This window comes from Gouania willdenowi, chromosome 8 (assembly GCF_900634775.1).
Source record: "Gouania willdenowi chromosome 8, fGouWil2.1, whole genome shotgun sequence".
NCBI classification, from domain to species: Eukaryota; Metazoa; Chordata; class Actinopteri; order Blenniiformes; family Gobiesocidae; genus Gouania; species Gouania willdenowi.
In genome coordinates this window covers 28,566,714-28,587,098 of record NC_041051.1, presented here as the reverse complement: position 1 = coordinate 28,587,098, position 20,385 = coordinate 28,566,714, and the positions used below count along the sequence as shown (strand labels likewise).

Genomic DNA, 20,385 nt, shown 5'->3' with positions numbered 1-20,385 from the left:
GCGTGAGCGTCAGCGTGGAGCTTCTCCGGGACTCTTCACACGGACTACAAACCGACGGCCGAGCGACAGAGCTGGGGGAATGCAAGCCGCCACAATCCGCTCCCATCCTCCTCCGAGCGGGCTCCTGTCCGACTGACAACCACCGGAGCACAGCCTCCACCGAAGCAGCTCTCGGACGAACCCAGTATCGGGTAAGTGTCAATCCGGGGAACCGGGTAAACCGAGGGGGAAAACGGGCCTGATTCGGCCGAATCAGAGTCTCCTATTCACGGCTTACGGGAGAGAGGGGGAGGGGGCGAGTAGTAGTCCGTCTACGGTTGATCGTTCACTTTGTAAATGGGTGCGGTTTTCGTTGTTTTATGGTGTAAAAACGCAAATGGAACGATTTGTTGCCAACATTATTGGCAACATATTTGTGTGTTTTTTTCACTAAATACTCGACACGTCGTTACATCTTGTTCTATCGTAAATTTACCAGCTTCCTTCCTGCCTGTTTCCTAACATACAAGCCTCCTAGTCTTACTGTTGCATTTAGAACCACACAAATGTTTCCATTTTATTGAACATTACGTCTTTTATTTTATTTTATTTTTTGCTACGCTTTACCTTTCTAATGTTTCCTAAGTTATCGCGATATGGCTATTTAGAAAACGATTACAACTAATGTAACACAACTGCTAGTAATACAGGCTATCTTATAGCATTAAATTCTATTTAATATTGATTTGATTGTAATGGTTTTGACGTGAGCTTTTGAACAAAACAAAAAAAGCAGAAACACAGGAGTTGTTTGTGTGCTGACAGCTTTCTAGAGGCGTATGCAGAGATTGTGAAATCCGCTGACTTCAAGTCATTTTCAGTCTTTTAAAAATGATTGTGATTATATAAATAAGATTATCTTATTGTCAAAGTATTTCACCCCCCCCCCAACTTGTAACCTAACCCACACAGATGGTAAAATTAAGTATGTTTAAGTAACATATTTTGTGGCATCTAGTAAAATACAATTTATTCCATGTACGGCTGATGTATTTTAATCTGTCACTTTTATATTTTATAAATCAGGTTAGACATTTATTAGAGACGTCCCTCCGGATACAACTTTTTAAACTTCTGGTACGATACTGATATTGCAGCCTTGGGTATTGGTCGATATCGATCCAATACTGTATCGGCACAAATCAAACATACTTTTAATAGTTATTTGGTAGTGGAAAAAATGTCAAGCAGTTTTGTTGTTTTGACGATTTATTGCTGAAACGTTTCAGTCATTTTAATAAAATATATCTTGTAAAACCAATAGATGTATCAATCCAGATCAATGTGTCGTTACACCTCTTCTATATTTAGCGTTATATTTGCATATTCTGCAATAAATAAATGTAAATCAAATACATTGTTTAGTATTAGGCGTTCGTACTTTCTGTTGTGTATTTAAAATTGAGTTTTGATTAAGCAAAAGTATATTTTGCTGGATTAATCAATAGAATTAACCAAAGAACCAAAATAGTGGATAGTTCTGTAATTTGCATTGTGGTAATTTTTTTTTTTTACATTTTCCTCCCACATATAACAATATTTTGACCAGTTTTTGCATTTATTTTTTAATAGTAATATTTACTTATAACAAGTTTTGTACCTCATCTCAAAGTAATTGAGCAGGCAAAATGCTGTTTTTCTATGACATGGTGGTTTTGGGTTTTTTAATGTTACTCTAAGTGATATGATGTAATTATAGAAATGCTTCTTACATTTATGATATTCCGTTACAACCGTTTTTTTTACAAATTCATCTCATATCTCACACTGCATCCCTACAGAAAAAAACAAATCACACTTTTTCCTGTTAGATAATCATAATGGCGTGTAATTAACATAATCTGACTAATGCAATAATTTGCATCCTAACTTATTGCCATGCTTTAACTTGTGTGTTAGCAGCTTTGTCTTCCTTACTATTTACTATTTATTCAAATTTGTTTAGTTTTTCTGCAGCGTGGTCCTTTAAGAGGGGAATTGTCATTCACAGCTCTTGATTTAGACTGCGTTTAAGATTTAGATAGTCTTTATTGTTTCCATGGGGCGAATTACACAAAACAAAAGACTCCCTTATCCCTTACAACAATAAACCAACATTTAATCAGACCATAAAAACCACACAGACATTTGTTCCACGTGTACTGAGCAGCGCAAAACATAATACTGTCCTGAATCACATGACCATAAAATGATTTAACTTTCAAATTGTACATGAGTAAAAACGCAACACAAACCAGATGTGCATAATTTAGAGACACTGTTGTTTTAAGTGCTGATTAACACAATTGCATCCATTATGTATCTATTGGGGTGTTTCTATTTAAATTGTGGTTCTATTTAAATGGTACATCATGTGGTCCAGTATAAACCCATTAGTTGCCCAGTTGTTGAAATGTATTTTTTTTTAGATGTTTAACTTTTTGAACTAGAATGTGACCAACATGTTAACTATGTTATTATTATGCGAGGTTAGCTTTCATCTAGTGCCTTAGAGTATCTAAACTTTAAAGATATGCCTAAATTCTTCTACTATGTTTATTTTATTGAAAAATCTTTGTTTTTTTTTTTCTTTTCTTTTCTTTCTTTTTTTTTATTTTTTTACTAAATTGTGTTTTTTTTTTTTTGTTTGTTTGTTTTTTTTTTTATATTGGCTGTAGATAATGTGCACAAATTGTGTTATACCTGACTTTATCATGATTCTAAAATAATTAAAAAACTTTTTTTTTTTTTTTTTTTTTTTTTTTTTTAAAAAGAAGTTTCTCCAAACACACAGCAAATTGTGTGAAATAGTAGCAGGGATCTCCCAGTTAACTTCTTGAAGTTAAATGGTCACATGTTTGTGGAGAATAGCACACATTTTCACCATAGTTTCCCATTAAACGGTTGATTTAATGTCAAACAAGTGTTTAGAAAAAGATAAACTCATGGACTATTTAAATTTTGCACTTTCAAACTTTTGACGTCTCAAACACATCATTGAGGACAACATAAGAATATTGTAAGTAATAAAAAATGCTTGCCTCAAAAAGTGAACCAGAGTCTACTCTAAATCTTTGTCTTTGGTCATAAAGTTACTGTAATGATTAATTTGAGGCGTATGATCTGTTTATGTGGTGATTCAAAGCTGTTTGGGATCTTTGTTGAGCACTCGTTTCTGCTTTCTGGAGAGTGTACGTGCACGAGACTGAGTCTTGTTTTTGCAATTGTCTGATTTGTCACAAGACTGTGGTTTACAGTCTGTGGGGGTGGGGGTGGAAGTAGGCCTTTTTTAAGTCTTAAAACTGAAACCTATACTTGTGCACTCTTTGAATTTGCTTTCTTGACCTGTTTGAGCTCATTAAGAGCTCAGAATGTAATTTATTTTTTGTCAGTGATGAGTTTGTTACCAGGATTACAAAATAGATTTTAACAGGGTTCCCGCAGATCCTTAAAAAAGTCTTAGAAATAAGAGCTTAATTGCCATTAAAATGTTTAAAAATCTTAAATTTTAACATAAGCATGGTTTTATGATTGTAATTAGTCTCACATTGCAAAATAAATGGTAGCATTTGTTTTTAAAATTATGTATAATTTACCGTAACATCGCGCAACCAACTACAAAACGGTGACGTGGTTGCAGTGGGACTCTGTGTAGATGGGCCTGTCCAACATAGTTTTTTTTAATGGTTTTTTGTTTTTGGTCCATAGCTTTCTGGCTATTTTTGTAGTCATCTTCTGTGTTTAGAGTGATTTTGATTATTTTAGGCTTTTTTTTTGTATTTTAGTGTGTTTACTTTGGGGGCTGCCAGTTGCACTAAGCACTGGAGAAAAATGACCATAACCCTATGTAATTGTTGTGGTGTTGGTCTTGAATTGAATTTCAAATGGAATTAAAAAGTCTTGAATTGAATTTGACCAAAGCTCTAGGAACTCTGTTATGAAAAGCTGATGTTTTAACACAAACAGCATAATCTATGTCTAGTTTAGACAAATTGGGAGTTGCGATGCTTTAAAACACATTAGATTAAAGGCTACAAATGGAAAAAGATCAATGAGGTCGATTGTCGTTTCAAGCTAATGAATCACTCAGTTCTTCTAAACAATAGTTGAGACGAGATAACCATGGCTTTTTAAGACTTTATAAAGCCAATTTATAAACTAACGGTTTATAAATTGGATTTCCTGATTCGACACTTGTATTTTAACATAAACTTAGTCAAATGTACCCTTGAACACGGCGTGATTTCGTTCATTCTGTGGTTACTAACATTCAACAAGTGATCGCTGCTTTTCATGGACGAGTGTCGTTAAGCACAAACATTTGCACCGTACTAATGTGCTAACTAACGGTGTTGTTTAGATTCCCGTGTTGGCTGATGTGGCAGCTGTAGTGGACCCCTCCTCACATAGTACGAGTGCTAAAGATCAATCTCTACGATCCAACACATCACCATAAGTGCTCAGCGTGACACACTCTCTAGCATGCCACTAAAGTTAATTGATATAAACGCGTGTGTGTTTGTAAGTCCTATAATGATCTGGGACACTGTGTGGAAAATGAATGGATTTTATTAAAAATGTTTAGAAAATTAATAATGTTGCTTACAATATCTGGATATCTATTGTGGTCAGGGCTCCAATACTTACACATTTTTAAATCCATAATTTAATCCAATATGTTATGTTTTGTAATAGTGTATTTTAACGAAAAACTTAGCTAAAGAGAAAAATGAAAGATAAAATTATAACAAAGCTTTTTAAGATTATATTAAGTACTGTGAACATTTTCAATTAAATAAAAAATGGAGGGGAATTCAAGGACATTGAGCAGGTAGTGTAACATTTACAGATATACTTGAGTTTAATACAGAATTAAACAGGAACTCATCAGGTCTAAAATAGTGAAAGGGATGGAACTTCTCGGGTGAATTTCCACAGGAGATTAAGCTTAAGAATATTAAAAAAAAATAGCAAATACATAATTTCCACCATAATTTGCAAATAAATTCCTTAAAAATCCTACAATGTGATTTTTCTGGATTTTTTTTCCTCATTTTGTCTCTCAGAGTTGAGGTATACCTATGATGAAACTTACAGGCCTCTCATCTTTTTAAGTGGGAGAACTTGCACAATTGGTGGCTGACTAAATACTTTTTTGCCCCACTGTATCAACTTTTCTTTGGAACAATTTGTTGGAATTAACCAGAAATTGGGGATCATTTTTTTAACATGATGAATATTTGTGATTAAAATTTATATCCAAAAAATTGTGATTATCATTATGGCCATAATCATGCAGCCCTACTTCTGCCTGAACGTTTTGTACAAAAATGTGTATCTTTGGACTATTGTTTATTATTATCACCAAACTTGTTGCAGTTGATGTCCATACGTTAGTTTAATAATTTCTCGTTTTGTAGCCTTCACTACTGAGAATTAGCTTTATATTTGTTTGGGTGGACTACAAATTTTTGGATTTAAAACAGGATTTGTTGTCACTGGCATCATATATTTCCAAAATTTCACATGATCTGTAACTACCAAGGGTCCTACGTCAATCAAAAATAAAAAAATTAGCCATGTAGGTCACGTAGAAGCTTTGAAAAACGTTATTTGTTATGGGTATGTGTTTTTCAGAGAAAAGAGGCTGAGGGTAGAAGAGTTCAAGGTCTCCTGGAAATTCACCTAAAATGTTCCACTTCTTTGCTACTCCAGTAAATACACAGTGCAAAATAACTGCAGAAATATAAGGTGCATTAAACGCATTTTATTAATATTACCACTACCATATTAGTTTTTATCCTCAGTCAATTACAATTCATCACAATTACAGAGCCATGAATAAATAACCTAATAAAAGTTATCATTCATAATGTGTTAGCTTTCTTTTAGCATCTCTTATGATCACAAGTACTAAATAAGCTGTAAAATACACCAAAAACAAATCTATCATATACATTTATTTCCTATCTATTGGTTACCTTGTTAGGCTTCCTAATCAAAGAAAATGTAGGTTTAAGTATTCATGTGTGGGAGTCTGAGCCTTTTGTGTGTGTCTGTATACATTGAGATTTCAATTTTTTTGAAATGGTAAAATGTATGCAAGCCTGCTATGAAACATACTGTTAGTATAGAACTGTAACATGGTTCCTCTGTTTTGTGTTAAATTATTGACAATAGTTATAGCAATTACAAAGTCAATTTTCTGAACTGAGTTACAATTTAATTACGATAACAACTGCAACACATTAAAAATAATTATGATTACGCCATAATTGTAATTAAATATCAATTACGCAATTATAATTAACCCCAACCCCGTTACCACTACAGATACCCTTAAGTTGATTATTCATCTGGAGAATTCTAATAACCCAATAGCTAATGTGTTAATGGTTCTTTGCTATTTCAGTGTTTTCATAGATCTCTGTGTGCTTGGACACAGCAGCGTAGACTTCACTCAGTGCCCACACAGCCTGGCTCTATAGTAGAGTGAGCGCTGAATAAATGATGGTCCTGCTCGTGCGTCACGTGCAGCCCCGTTAGAGATAACGCGCTTCATTTGCTCCTTTGCCCAGTTGGACTCTCCTCTCGTTGCGTCTGAGTGGCCTTGATATGTTTTTTTTTGATAGGCCCCACCCACTTCCATCTCCCTCCTACACGGCGGATGTAATCTGGTGTTTGTGGAGAACGGACAGCTGTTGGCTAGCTGCGCACGGACTGCATGATTACACAGACACGTGGTCAGTGCAGTGGCTCTGGCACTAATGCGCTTCATCAGAACAGCCGACTGACTCCAGTGAAAACCTCACTCGGCCTTTGGGAATGATTAGGAATTAGCCTCGATATGCTCGGGATGACGTCACTCCTTGTTTTGATGCTACAGATTTGTGTCAGAGCAGGACAGACATCACATTTTTCAGTTACAATTACATTTTCAATTACAATTCAATTGCAATTACAATTACCAGCATTTTTTTCCAATTACAATTAAATTAAAATTATTTTTGTATCCTCAGAAAGTCAATTAGAATTACGTTCTCTATTACTGTAGTTCAATTACAATTGATCACAATTACTGAGCCTAAAATAAATAACATAATAAAAGATAACCTTCCTCTTGTGTTATAAAAATATAGGTTTAAACATTTTTTGTCTGAGCCTTTTTTGTATCAGTAAACCCCAGATGAGATTTTTTTTTTTGATGATAAAATGTAGGAAAGCTTGAAATGAAACATATTTTAATAATTAACTATACATTTATAGAACTGTGCCATGATTCCCCAGTTTTATGTTAGATTCTAATTGACAATTTTTTAATAGAATTTTTAACCGCAATTAAAGCGTCAATTATCTAAACTGAATTAGATAATTGAGTTTCAGGTGTCTTGATGTTGGGGCTGCCAATTCCTGATCAATTTTTCGCTGCTCAACAAGCCTGGAACACTCCGTGGCTCAGGTGGTAGAGGGTCGTCTTCTGATCAAGAGGTTGGGGGTTCGATCCCAGTACCTGACTATGTGTTGAAGTGTCCTTGGGCAAGACACTGAACCCTAAATTGCTCAAAGTGGTCGACTAGCGCCTTGCATGGCAGTCCTGTCCCATTGGTGTGTGAATGTGAGAGTGATTGGGTGAATGAGCTGATATGTAAAGCGCTTTGAGAGTGCTTCAGTGTGGTGATAAAGCACTATATAAATCAAGTCCATTTACCATTTTACCATTTATCCTTCTATCCTATCCTGTTTGTCCTTCTGTTCACTAACCCCAACCAGTCAAAGCTAATGGCTGCCACCTCTGAACCTGGTTCCGCTGGAAATTTCTTCCTATAAAAAGTATTTTCTTCCCACTGTCGCTAAATGCTTGTTCATGTGGATCTTGTTGGGTTCTTTCTTTCTTACTAAGGACTTTATATTTTGTTAAGAGCACTGAGATGACTGTTGTAATTTTAACTATATAAAATTGAATTACAATTTAAGATTACGACAGCAACATTTTTTTTTAATTGTAATTAATTATCAATTATAATTGACCCTGATTGATTGTATTAGTGGTTTCATCATGTCAACCTGTGCTAATGGAGGAGCTGTGGTATCTGGAACTCGGATGTTTCACAGAAAAACACGATCAAATAAAACGTGACTCATCAGATCAGGCCACCTTTATCCATTGTTGAGGTTTTCTGCACTACAGCTGTGCACAGAACTGTAGCTGCGTACTCTGACACCTTTTAGTACCTGTTCATGTGTTGGTTTAGGCTTTTCTCTGTGACGGCTTCACCTACCAGTTACTCTGTTAACACTTTACTAGTATTTCTTCTTCTGACCCTGTCATTGACCACTGGTTAAGGATCACATTGCAAATCATTTGACATACAAATAACTGACTGGATGTAAAAACTACATTATGACCTCAAGGCAATTTTCCATTTTAAATTTTCCCAAGTACTGGCTTTATCAGCCTTCACTAATTTGTAGGCTTTACACCAATCGGATCGGCCAATATTTTGCATTTTATGCAATTAATGTGATCGGCTGTAATGTCTTAATTCGCAGATCCCATCAATGACTGCATTGTTGTGATGAAACTTTCTGTAGATGCTCTCATTGCATTGTTTTATCGTCTTATTTACACCGAAGAGTTGTTTGCTTTACGTGACACAGCTTTGTGTTTATCTGCTAGTGTCAGACCAGGACACCCCTAGGAACTACTGACAACATAAATGTTGATATGTTGCTTTTAATTGTAGTCTACTCATTATTTTTAAATTACATTTTTGTTTGATTATGGTTTTCTTTTTTATTAGTATTTATTTTGTTTCCTCACAGCAGTTAAAAACTAATATTTAATAGTAAAAGTGTAATATTTCTTCTTTTTTTAAAAAAAAAAAACAAAATTTAAAAAGATTAATGTGGAAAACACGGGATTTAGAAAAAATAAAATGGATTTCATAGGGCCCTACTTATTGGAGGATTTAGCCTTAATGCTTACTGTATATTTGTTAAGACTAGCTTTCTGTGGTGATGACATGTATAGATCAAATGAATTTCAAAAGTTAGTTTTGTGTTTGTCAATGTACATCTGTGAGTACAAGTTATTTTCCTATAGTTTTTTTTACGTCGCTGACGTTACGTTATTGAAAACCTGTTTCTGTATTTTAAAAATGTTTGTTTTTCCAGCGTAAACTTGCAACCATGGAGCTGAGAGTGGGAAACAAGTATCGGCTCGGGCGAAAGATTGGGAGTGGCTCTTTTGGAGATATTTACCTTGGTGAGTCAAACGCTGTTTTCTAGGGCATTGGTAGATTTGTATTCCTTCTGTCAGTTCATACACACCATCTGTGTCCTCTCAGGTTCCAACATTGCCACGGGTGAGGAGGTCGCCATCAAACTGGAATGTGTAAAAACCAAACACCCACAGCTCCACATCGAGAGCAAGTTCTACAAGATGATGCAAGGAGGAGGTGAGCAATCACGGCATGTTCTCCATCATCACGTCAGCAGATGAGTGAAAGTGACACTTTGTTTGTCTGTCAGTGGGGATTCCTTCCATAAAGTGGTGCGGAGCAGAGGGCGACTACAACGTGATGGTCATGGAGCTGCTCGGTCCCAGTCTGGAGGACTTGTTCAACTTCTGCTCACGGAAGTTCAGCCTCAAAACGGTTCTGCTGTTGGCGGATCAGATGGTAGGAAGCAACTCTCCTTCCTTTCACTGCTGCAGTGAGTTGGAAAAGCATTGCATATAATATACTGTATATAATTGTAATCACATAATTGATCATTAATTACAATTATGACTTAATTGTTGCTGTTGTAATCATAATTAAATTGTAATTGAGTTTAGATAATTGACTTTGTAATTGCCATGGAAATTCTATATAAATTGTTACTTATAATTTAATGCAAAACTGGGGAACCATGTTACAGTTCTACACATATGTAGTTAACAATGATTAAAATGTTTCATATCAAGCTTTCCCACATTTTACCATTTAATTAAAAAAAATGTAATCAAGAGCTATACTGACACAAAATATTGCTTTTATTTTAGTAATGTATTTTTGTGCAGTGCATATTTCCTCCTTACTTTCTTATTATTTCTGTTACTTTTGACCTTTTAAAATCCTCCTCTGGACAGGTGTTGTAAATTAGCACGTGTGATAACACACTCAAGACAATACCGGTACATCTGGGTTACCAATGTAATTGTGACGTCCATATCAAATAAAGGGAATCAATCAAAAAAAGGCTCAGATGCCCACACCGAAGATATTAAAACCTATATTTTAATTGATTTAGGAAGCCAAACAAGGTAACCAATAGATAGGAAAAATAGATATTTGTTTTTAGTGTATTTCACAGCTGATAGGATAGGACCCGTTAACGTAAGAGATGCTAACACAAGAAGAAAGCTAATTTTTATTAGGCTATTTATTTCAAGCTCAGTAATTGTGAATAATTGTAATTTAACTTTAGTAATTGAGAACATAATTGTAATCAACTGGAGAAAATGCTAATAACTGTAATCGAGTTGTAATTCAACATGGGTAATTGTAATTGAAAATTGTAGTTGACCCCAACCCTGGTTTACATGCTTTATTTAACATCACAGCAGCAAATCCTTTAAGCCATGTCAACAATATCTGCTTACTCATTCAAATTCACTGTTTAGTTTATGTTGCGTAACTGTAAAGTAGTAACTGTCAAATGTAGGCAGAAAGATTAGATAATGATGCGTTTAATGTTTATTCATATTCCAAAGGTATAACTTTACACAAGCCTCCAATCAATGCAAATGGTTTCTTCCTTAAAATGGCAGCAGTTACATTGACCAGAGAGACAGATGAGCTCAATAACATCTAAACAATGACTTTGCAGATGGCTGTGCAAGCTGATCTATGCACAGAAAATACACCAGTAGTCTGGGCAGATGATCAGGGTGACCTCATCAGGATACACGACCCGTGTTGTCTAAAGTCTAAACCAGTGGTTCCCAAACTTTTGTTAGTCCTATACTCCTTCAGACATTTAACCTAAAGCCATGTACCCCTTACTCCTGCACACTTAAAAAACATAATGTAATGCGTTGGTTTTCTACCTCGGGGTCCTGACCCTATGTGTGTTTGCCTGGAATTCAAATGGGGTCCAATGCGATGTCTAATTTATGAAAATAAAAAAGATACTGATTAAAAATGGATTTTTAAATAGTTTTAATTATTTTTCAATTTATTACACCACACACAAAAAACAGTCTTAAACAAATGTTTAAATCTAGTTCAAATAAAATGCAGTATAAAATTATCTGAGCTGGTGCATCTCATCACTTTGTGCACTAATCCTGGCAACAACAAACATCAAAAGTTAGTTTTAGAAAAAAACAAAAGTCTCTGGAGACGCCAAAAATTTGCGGTTATTAAAAAAAGGTTGCGACCCACTGATGTCACATACAATGTAGCCCTACAGTGAAATTTGTCAATGAATTTTACCTATCCTGTTGAGAAACAATATATAACATTAAAAAAACAATAATCTGTAACCATGGGTAGTCTTACATCTCACGACCTTCCAGATAAGGTCTTCAGCCCTAAATTAATTCTTATGTGATGGTGGAAGGACGGGAAAAATGTAAGTCACACTCTGAAATGGAAAAAATCCATTAGTTGACTCTATTAACCTTCTTTAGCATGTTGGGTATAATTTGGGGACGTTAAATAGCAAGTAAAGTCACCAAAACAAGGAAAGATGATGAAACGAGAAAAAAAAAAAAAAAAACAGAAAATTGGAACGTGACGCAGAAATGAGTGAACCCTAAAAGGGAATTTGGTAAAATTTGAAATGTAAAATTGGAGGCTCTATTAATTTAAGGCTAACTTATTCTAGTGGCGATGATAATGAAGTTGTAGTGGTTGGTGGATGTCTTATACTCTTTATGGAAGCATTGCAGTTGAAAATGCACAAAAAAAGCTGCGTTTAGTACACTTTGTGAAGTGGGCGTCTGACACGTTCCAGGTGTGGAACAATCATCACCTCTTCATGATGATGAATTATACTGGTTCAATAGTCTACCGATTGGTTCACTTACTGCGTCGTCTCTAAGTTGCTCCTCAATGACTGAACTAATGCTGTGCGATATAACAATATATATCGTATTGCGATCTAAAAACATCTATCGTATGATTTAGTTCAGCGTGACTAAGATGTAGAAAATGGATATTATGGTATGTGGAAGTGAAACGCTGTTTTTCGGACAGATTGTGTCCCCCTGTGCGACCGGAATTATCAATTAGTCTGCTTAAAAACTGTCACTACAGCCAATATGACTCTTCCAATCAAATAAACTGTAAATGTCTCTCAAATGGAAGTGTTAATTTATCTCTTGCTGCTTTAGAAGGACTTTTAAAGAATATAACAATAGATAGAACAAAACCTCTACTGTAATATGATCTTTGATGGAGTAGAATTCACTACAGGTACAGTTCAAAACGATGGCAGTTGCCATTGTATGTTTTTGCGCCCCCTGGTGGCATTTCCTCATACAAATTTACAAATCAGAACATGTGACAACAGTATATGTAGCAAAAGTCACAGATATTCTTTCATTGGGAAGATTATTAAAATACCATTTATTTTGGGACATTTTTTTGTTTATATATAATGAATAGTAATTTTCCATTCATTTTGTGTAATTTTAAGGAAGAAATACTTAATTGGGATATAACATGTTCTCTATTGTACAGTACTCGACTGAACTTCACATTTTTTGCTTCTAGGATAAAATATGACCTTTAGCTGATTAAAGGTGTAATACAGTTTTGGAAGTGCTCATAGATTAGAGAGTGCATGTCTTACTTGAAATAACATCTGACTGTTGCAACTCTTTAAACTGTCTTTTCCAGATAAGCCGCATCGAGTACATCCACTCCAAGAACTTCATCCATCGAGATGTGAAGCCTGATAATTTCCTGATGGGACTGGGGAAGAAGGGCAACCTGGTCTACATCATTGACTTTGGCCTAGCCAAGAAGTATCGTGATGCCCGCACGCACCAGCACATCCCGTACAGGGAGAACAAGAACCTGACAGGCACAGCGCGCTACGCCTCCATCAACACGCATCTTGGGATCGGTAAGAAGGAGACGCAAAACATTGGGTCTTTAAGACAAGACTTGAATAAGGATTTTGCTGATGCTGTATTTTTCTACCATTGCTTACTTTCCTGTTTTCTTCTAAATCGATTTTTCAACACCTTTTCCAATCATTTCTGGCCTGAGGATTCTTTACTTCAACCTTTCAAAGGGGATTCTGTGATTGATCTGGAGATGCAGAATGTGAAATAACTATTAATATCTGTTGTGGGCGTTCTGTAACTGTTAAGTGTCTTATTGCATAATTACATAGTGATGTAGCAAACCAAACTTTTTGACCAAAGTCAGATCACAGCAAGGGTGACAAAGTGTGATTTTTTTTTTTTTTTCCAACCTGGGGGGGTTGGAGTTCATGTCAGCACAGACAATATTAATGACTAGCGTTAGTAAAAGCCCTTGTATGTTGCAATAAAATAAATCTGAGTTTTGATCAGCAAGCATTAAAGATATTACTGTGCAATAATGAAACTGAATAACTCATCTGTCAGTGGACTAAAACACAGTACGTGTCCTATAGACCAATAAAGTCAGCAAAAACTAACAATGTGTTCTGGATCTAATGCTTTTTCTACCATTTTTTTTTTTTTATCAAACTTCAGATGATAAATTTCACTCATTCATTCATACTGCCCCTGTGTGTGGGCTAGGTTTAAAAAGGCTGGCTTACTTAAGCTACAAAGTTGCCTGTAATGACTATATGTGGATACTGTTTAAAAAGCCTCGATGGACCAGTGCAAGTGAGTTATTTTATTATATAAGAATGAACACTTTTTAGGCTCTTATGAGAAACATGATGTACAAATGTATCTGTCACTATAGGAGTTCTCAGAATTCCATCGTTCAGGTGTTGACCAATCTGTATCTAATTTGTGTGTTGCCAGTCATCTGTGAGGTGACATTGGTACAGTTTTCTTTCATCTGTTTTATTTGTATGTGCTTTTATCTTGTGAATACTAACTGAGTCTGAAATAAAGGATGATGACTCATCTTAGCAAAGGCTTTTGAGAAACAAGGTCTGTAGAATCACTTTTGGGAATGTGATTTGTTGGAGATCAAAAGGCTGTTTGTTGCCCGTCTGATCTAGATGATTTGTGTTGAGTCTACATTTGACCTCCTGAAAGCATCTTGTTTTCTCACTCCGGTGCCGTCTGCGTCCACAGAGCAGTCCAGACGTGATGACCTGGAGTCTCTGGGCTACGTCCTCATGTACTTCAACCTGGGCTCTCTCCCCTGGCAGGGCCTCAAGGCCGCCACCAAGAGGCAGAAGTATGAGCGAATCAGCGAGAAGAAAATGTCAACGCCCATCGAGGTCCTCTGCAAAGGCTATCCTTGTAAGGGACTTCCCCACGTGGTGCTTCAAAGGTGGACCATGGTCCTGGTTCTCCGTGTTTCCTGTCTAACCTTTGCTCCTGTTCACCCACAGCCGAGTTCTCCACGTACCTGAATTTCTGCCGCTCGCTGCGATTTGACGACAAACCCGACTATTCCTACCTACGACAGCTCTTCAGGAATCTGTTCCACCGGCAAGGTTTTTCCTACGACTACGTCTTCGACTGGAACATGCTCAAATTTGTAAGTCAAAATGTGAGAGATGGACAGTTTATGTATTTATTTTTTAAGTTCCCAATTTAAATTATTGTTCTAAGAATTGTTGATGAATAAAACGGTCCAAAGCTTTAAAAAGAAAAAAAATTGTTGCTGCTTTGATACTCATTTCTGGGTGATTTCTTTTTTTTTTTAATGTTTGTGAAAATTTGGATTAGTCCACTAACCTTTTTTGCACAAATAACAAAAACACCTAATAAACATGTTTTTACTTACAGGATTGCGATAACATTTGTTATTGTAGAGTTGTATGTTTTAAAGTGCTCTTCTCCTCAGGGTGCCAGTCGGACAGCGGAGGAAGGAGAGCGGGACAGGAGGACGGGTGAGGACAGGGACGAGCGGATAGGTGGAGCTCCTAGAGGGTCTGCAACACGTGGTCTTCCTCCAGGTCCAAACCCCGGAGCTCCCAACAGAGTGAGGAATGGGCCTGAACAGGCCGTCTCCAACCCGGCATCGCGGGTCCAACAGTCCGGTAAGATTAAAATTCACCCAACTACACATTAAAAACCATTCCTCTAGTTCCTAGTTGTGTTGATTATTAGGGGTGTAAAGATTAATCGATTGTTTGATCAATGATTTAGTCAAATTGATCTAAAGTACAAACATCGATATCACCATTTTACTTCCACTTTTAGTCCCCCCTACAATTGGTTAAGACAGTTTCCTCCCACAATAAGCACACAAGCACAGAGCTAAGAAGAAATTCACTCCCCTGTTGGTAATGAGTCGGAGTATGGAAGCCTTTTGGCTTCCGGAGAAAAAATGGATCAGATTATGTGCAAACAATGTCTTGGCAAGATTAAATATACGGAAAACAACTAATTTAGCCGCTCACTTGAAGAAGAAACAGGGTATTGATCCCTGTGCTAACATTAGCATTGCCAAAGACACCACTGCAAAAGCAAGATTGTGTGGAAGGTTTCAAAAGTGTGTACAATGCAGGCATATATTACATTGCATATATTAAAATCCACCTTATGTTGTGATGTGAAATAGCCAATTTCTGGAATACCTGCTTTACCTGGATTGACCTTTGTTTCTTTATTAAAAAACTCAGTGGACAGTGTTCCTCCTGAACCCGTTTGTGCCTTCATTCTGTTGCTTCTTCCCATTTTCCTTTTCCCTCTTGATTTGCTGTGTAACCGCTGTGCCAAAAGCCACATAAGAGACTTCAGCTGGAATATAGAGCCATGAAACTGTCCCTACTCGCAACCAGTCGTAATGTAGTAAAAAACAACTCATGGGATCGCCTTGTTGTAAGAAAGATCCAGCCTCACGCTCCTGTATTTCTAAAGCTCATTTACAGAGCCAGGAGAAGGAGCAGAGATTCACTGTCCACTCAGAACACTTTAGATTACAATAGGCAATACAATATAGACAAATGGTGGTAAATGGGTTCAAAATATTCTCTCATATCAATCGCAGGCCTCTAAATTGAATCAAATAGGAATCGTATCGTGGCAGGCTTTGTGACATTGGCAATTATCAAATTGTTGTTCTGATAATCGATATATTATTGCATCGGAATGAAAGGTGATTTACACCCTATTGATCATTTCAGGAAACACGTCGCCACGCGCTATTTCTCGTGCGGAGAGGGAGAGGAAGGTGAGCATGCGGCTCCATCGCGGCGCTCCTGCTAACGTGTCGTCCTCGGACCTCACAGCCCGTCACGACCAGTCAAGGATTTCCACGTCGCAGGTGAGAAATCACCCATGATGCCTTTGGTCTGCCAACCCCAGCAGGTGTGTTGATGATTATATATATCAAGCCTAGTCTCTTGGTTTTATTGGACAAGTGTTTCTAGTTCATTGTCCTTTCTACTGTAGAAATCAAATTAATATCAATTGTTTTACATATCTGTCAATCCCTTGAATTTGACTTGTCTATGTGTTACAAAGCATAAACTCAAAATGAGATTTAGGACCTCATATAAGAGTGACCTGGATCGGATAATCTTATTTAAGTTGATCAATCGGTCTTTAACACATCAGATACAGGTCGCATATGGGCAAAAAAAAAGTGATTTGGGTTTCCTTTGCCTGCAGTCTGAGGCTGTGTTTGAAATTGCATACTCCATACTACATAGTAGAAACTCAGTGAGTCTATATACTACAAGTATGATTAGGTGATTAGGATGATGATCGTTCCTACTGCAGTATACTCCCCAAGAATGGCAAAAACCTGAGGCATGCTGAGGCTCAATTTCTTTGTTAATTCTCCACCTTTGAAAGTTCTAAAAGATTTAAGGAAGAAAGTGACTAAGTAGAATATCAACATGTGCTCGTTTGACCCATAAAACTCACCAACATATTTCATTCCCACATTTCTGTGCTACTGACAAAACTTCCGGTTAACTTTATCTTAAAGCTGGTCCCAGGACGATTTTACATTCTTCTCGCAATGCATCATGGGGCAGTTGAGTACGACTAGTGTGACCACCATACACACTTAAAAAATGTCTAGTTATAATCTGGGTATTTCTCGCGTACTGAATTATTTTCATACTAACTACTGTGAACACTACATATTTACTTTGAGGTCAAACTTAGTATGAGTCGTACATTAGTATGACATTTTGAACACGGCCTCAGTGTAGCCTCTGGGTCTCTAAATATAGCAGTAAACTGAAAGTGTATCAGGTCCTGTGGCGAGGCTGCAATATTCTCTCTAACTCTGTAAAGTTAGTCAGGATAAGCAGGTATGGAAGGTGGCTCCTGACTGGTTTTTTTTTGGTCTTTGCAGGTCAGTGTTCCGTTTGAACACATGGGGAAGTAAAATAAATCTGGCTTGGCGCTCACATCAAACCTACAGGTGAGTTTCAGCATCACTTTCAAAACTACCTCCATCACACGCCCTCTCTGATGAATTTGTGTTTTTTGTTGCAGGGCTGGGAGGCGTTCGTCGCTGCAGTTTATTTCCCTACGTCCACATCCTCGTTTTATTAAGACTTTTTGGACACGTTGAATAAGAAATCTGTCATTGATGTTGAATTAACACGAAGCTGTCAGACCGGTGTTTTTTCTCGGCTCAAACACAACCACAGCACTGTACAACAAAACGGAAGTGGCGCAGTTGCTCAATCATGCCCCGTTTCCTCCAAACATTCCCGCCATTTTAAATGTGAAAATCTGTCGCCATTAAAAAGAGCGGTATCACTTTTAGCACGCTACCGTTTTTAACCGGGAACTTGTCCTCTCTTTTTTTTTTTTAAACTAGAAGACAAATGTTGAGACATGTAGGTGATGGTGGGCACAAAGAAAGACGTGAAGCGTAAATGCAAGTGATGTTTTAGCTGGTGTCATGTTTCTGATCAAGTAGCAAATTCTCCTTCATATTGCACCTCAGCATTGAATCATTGTCACTACATTTGTTTCGCCTGCTTTTTTAAAAAAATATTTTAAGCTTAACAGAGGTGCAGAGGTATTTAACACACTCCCACGTCTTGAGAGAAGTTTCTCAGGAACCTCTGTGTGTGCTGATTTTGTTTTTATTTGTCATGGCTAACATAATGTGGCTGCAGTTTGAATCACTAGTTTTTAATGTCACCTTTTATTGTGTTTTTTTTTTTTTTTTTTTAAAGGAGTAAACAAGCAGGATCCATTCGGGTCGAGTCATTGATCGGGACTCGTAGAAATGTTTTCGTTTACTCCACTGTAAATATTTTATCATTTCAATGTAAAAGCCAAAACCTCGTCATTTGTTTCAAGGCTCAGAGCAGCACATTCTGACGGAAACACGGGGGCGGGGCTTAAACCTATTTAAAGTACTAAACTGCAGGGGTGGGCCTCCAACATTGTGTGTGTGTGATTCAGTGAATCCCTGCTCAGTTTAAACATCCATTCTCTATTTATGTTGATCTGTTAACTTCATCTGTAACTTATTGAAAAACTTCTTGTCTTTCTGTTTTCTTCCTTTCTCTTCACTTCCTTGTCCTGCTTTCAGTCCGTCACCAGTTTGAGTTTTTAAACCTCCGCCGACCTTTCTGATGTCATGCAGTGGAGGGCGTAGTTGATGCAATAGCAGGGACTTGTAAATAGCAGTGTACTGTGTGTAATTACCTTTGTACAGGCCACCATGAGCCCGTGGCATTGGAACCGTCGGGTCTGGGCTCGATAAAAAAAAAAAACAAGGCGATGGGGAATTTCACTTTATGTATTGTGTACTGATACCATGTACAGTTCTTTAACACGCTTTATTTACAGTATTTGTGTATATTTTATGAAGTAATAAAAATGATTAACATTGCTGTGCGTGTGCCTGTTTGTTGGTCTGACTCAGCTGTGAAAATAAAGGCCCTACTTGAAGCATTTGGATGCGGTTTAGGTTGCTGACAACACCGAGCTGCTTTTTAACAGCATCGCACCATAATCTGTGTGGTTCTTGGTGGTATTAATGTGACCTTTGCTCCATAATCTGAACATGCTGTCACTTGTTTTTTCTGCTTAAGTAGTGCATAAGGCAGATGAAGTGCAAACGTGCTAATATTTTATCTTCAGTAAGAATTTGCATGTCGCCCTTAGCCTGGTTGGTTGTTAATGTGCAAATACCATTGCACATGACTTGTATTAATGCACTGTATGTTTATGTATAATATTATTGCACTAAGAGAAAGTAAGTATGCATAGGTATAATTAGATGATTAGGCATGGTTTGTCCTGAGCCACACTTAAAACCTGCAGTGCAAAATGGGTGGCCCGGGTGCCACATGGTGCCCTCGGTCTACATTTGTGTGGGCCCCCATGGTAAATGCAAAAAATTACTTAAATACACAAAATGGCAAATATACATCAAAAACAAAGTGCACAAAATGTTCTCGCAAAATGCACTAAACGTCTACAATAACATACAAAATGACTACAAAAACTTACTAAATGACTAAAAAACAAACACAAATGATAGAAAAGTTTACACAAAACCTCCATAATCCCTTTATTTCCTGTGTGAATGCTAGGATTGATCATTATTCTAAATACTAACATGAATGTTAATATTGTGGCCACAGCTGTGATAAGTTACCCACGCATGTAATGAGCATGATATTTAAAACATGCTGGACTGCAGGTCTCCAGGAATCAAATATATTATAAACATAAAGATTGAAGTACTTGTGTAATCGATTATGCACCAACTTACCCATGTTAGACAGTTTTTTTTCCTGACCATATACATTCTGGAAAAATAAATGGTTGTTTAAGTAATTGAAATCATCAAAAATAAACACCTTTGATTACATGTTACTGTTTTTGTTATTCGATAAGATTACTTTACTATCATTTATTTTACTGTATTCATGTTTTATTTATTCCCATTGTGTGAAGTGAAGTAAATTCTCCCACTGTGGGATGAATAAATGTCTATCTGATATAAATAATGGTTTAATTATTAGTGAATGGTTTACAGTTTTTAATGTTTTATTTTATAACTAGAAATAGTGATGTAGTTCATACCATGTTTACAACAATTGTACATAATTACACAAGCGTAGAGCTTCCACAGGAGAAAATATCTTTATTTTGGATAACAATATTGTACAAACAATATAATTATATTGTACAAACATATTCATATTGTACAGACATATTATTGCACAAACAATATGTAATTTACACATTATGTTGTA

The 20,385-nt window shown here is 36.6% G+C and overlaps 1 protein-coding gene across 1 annotated transcript; it reads left to right on the top strand.

Annotated features, from left to right (window-relative positions):
* Window positions 1-19,010, top strand: LOC114468241 (casein kinase I). The gene is made up of 11 exons (XM_028455023.1): window positions 1-191; window positions 9,193-9,283; window positions 9,366-9,476; window positions 9,550-9,698; window positions 12,909-13,137; window positions 14,318-14,488; window positions 14,581-14,729; window positions 15,039-15,234; window positions 16,324-16,463; window positions 17,508-17,576; window positions 17,651-19,010. Exons 2-10 carry the CDS (start codon window positions 9,208-9,210, stop codon window positions 17,538-17,540), a joined length of 1,254 nt encoding a protein of 417 aa, XP_028310824.1. The 5' UTR covers window positions 1-191; window positions 9,193-9,207; the 3' UTR covers window positions 17,541-17,576; window positions 17,651-19,010.
* The last annotated feature ends 1,375 nt before the right edge of the window (window positions 19,011-20,385 follow it).

Bases quoted from the DNA above. Each gene is read 5' to 3' on its own strand.
- LOC114468241 (XM_028455023.1), top strand. From the start codon at position 9,208: ATGGAGCTGAGAGTGGGAAACAAGTATCGGCTCGGGCGAAAGATTGGG. The intron at 9,284-9,365 runs GTGAGTCAAACG...GTGTCCTCTCAG, and splicing joins TTTTGGAGATATTTACCTTG to GTTCCAACATTGCCACGGGT. The intron at 14,489-14,580 runs GTAAGGGACTTC...GTTCACCCACAG, and splicing joins CCTCTGCAAAGGCTATCCTT to CCGAGTTCTCCACGTACCTG.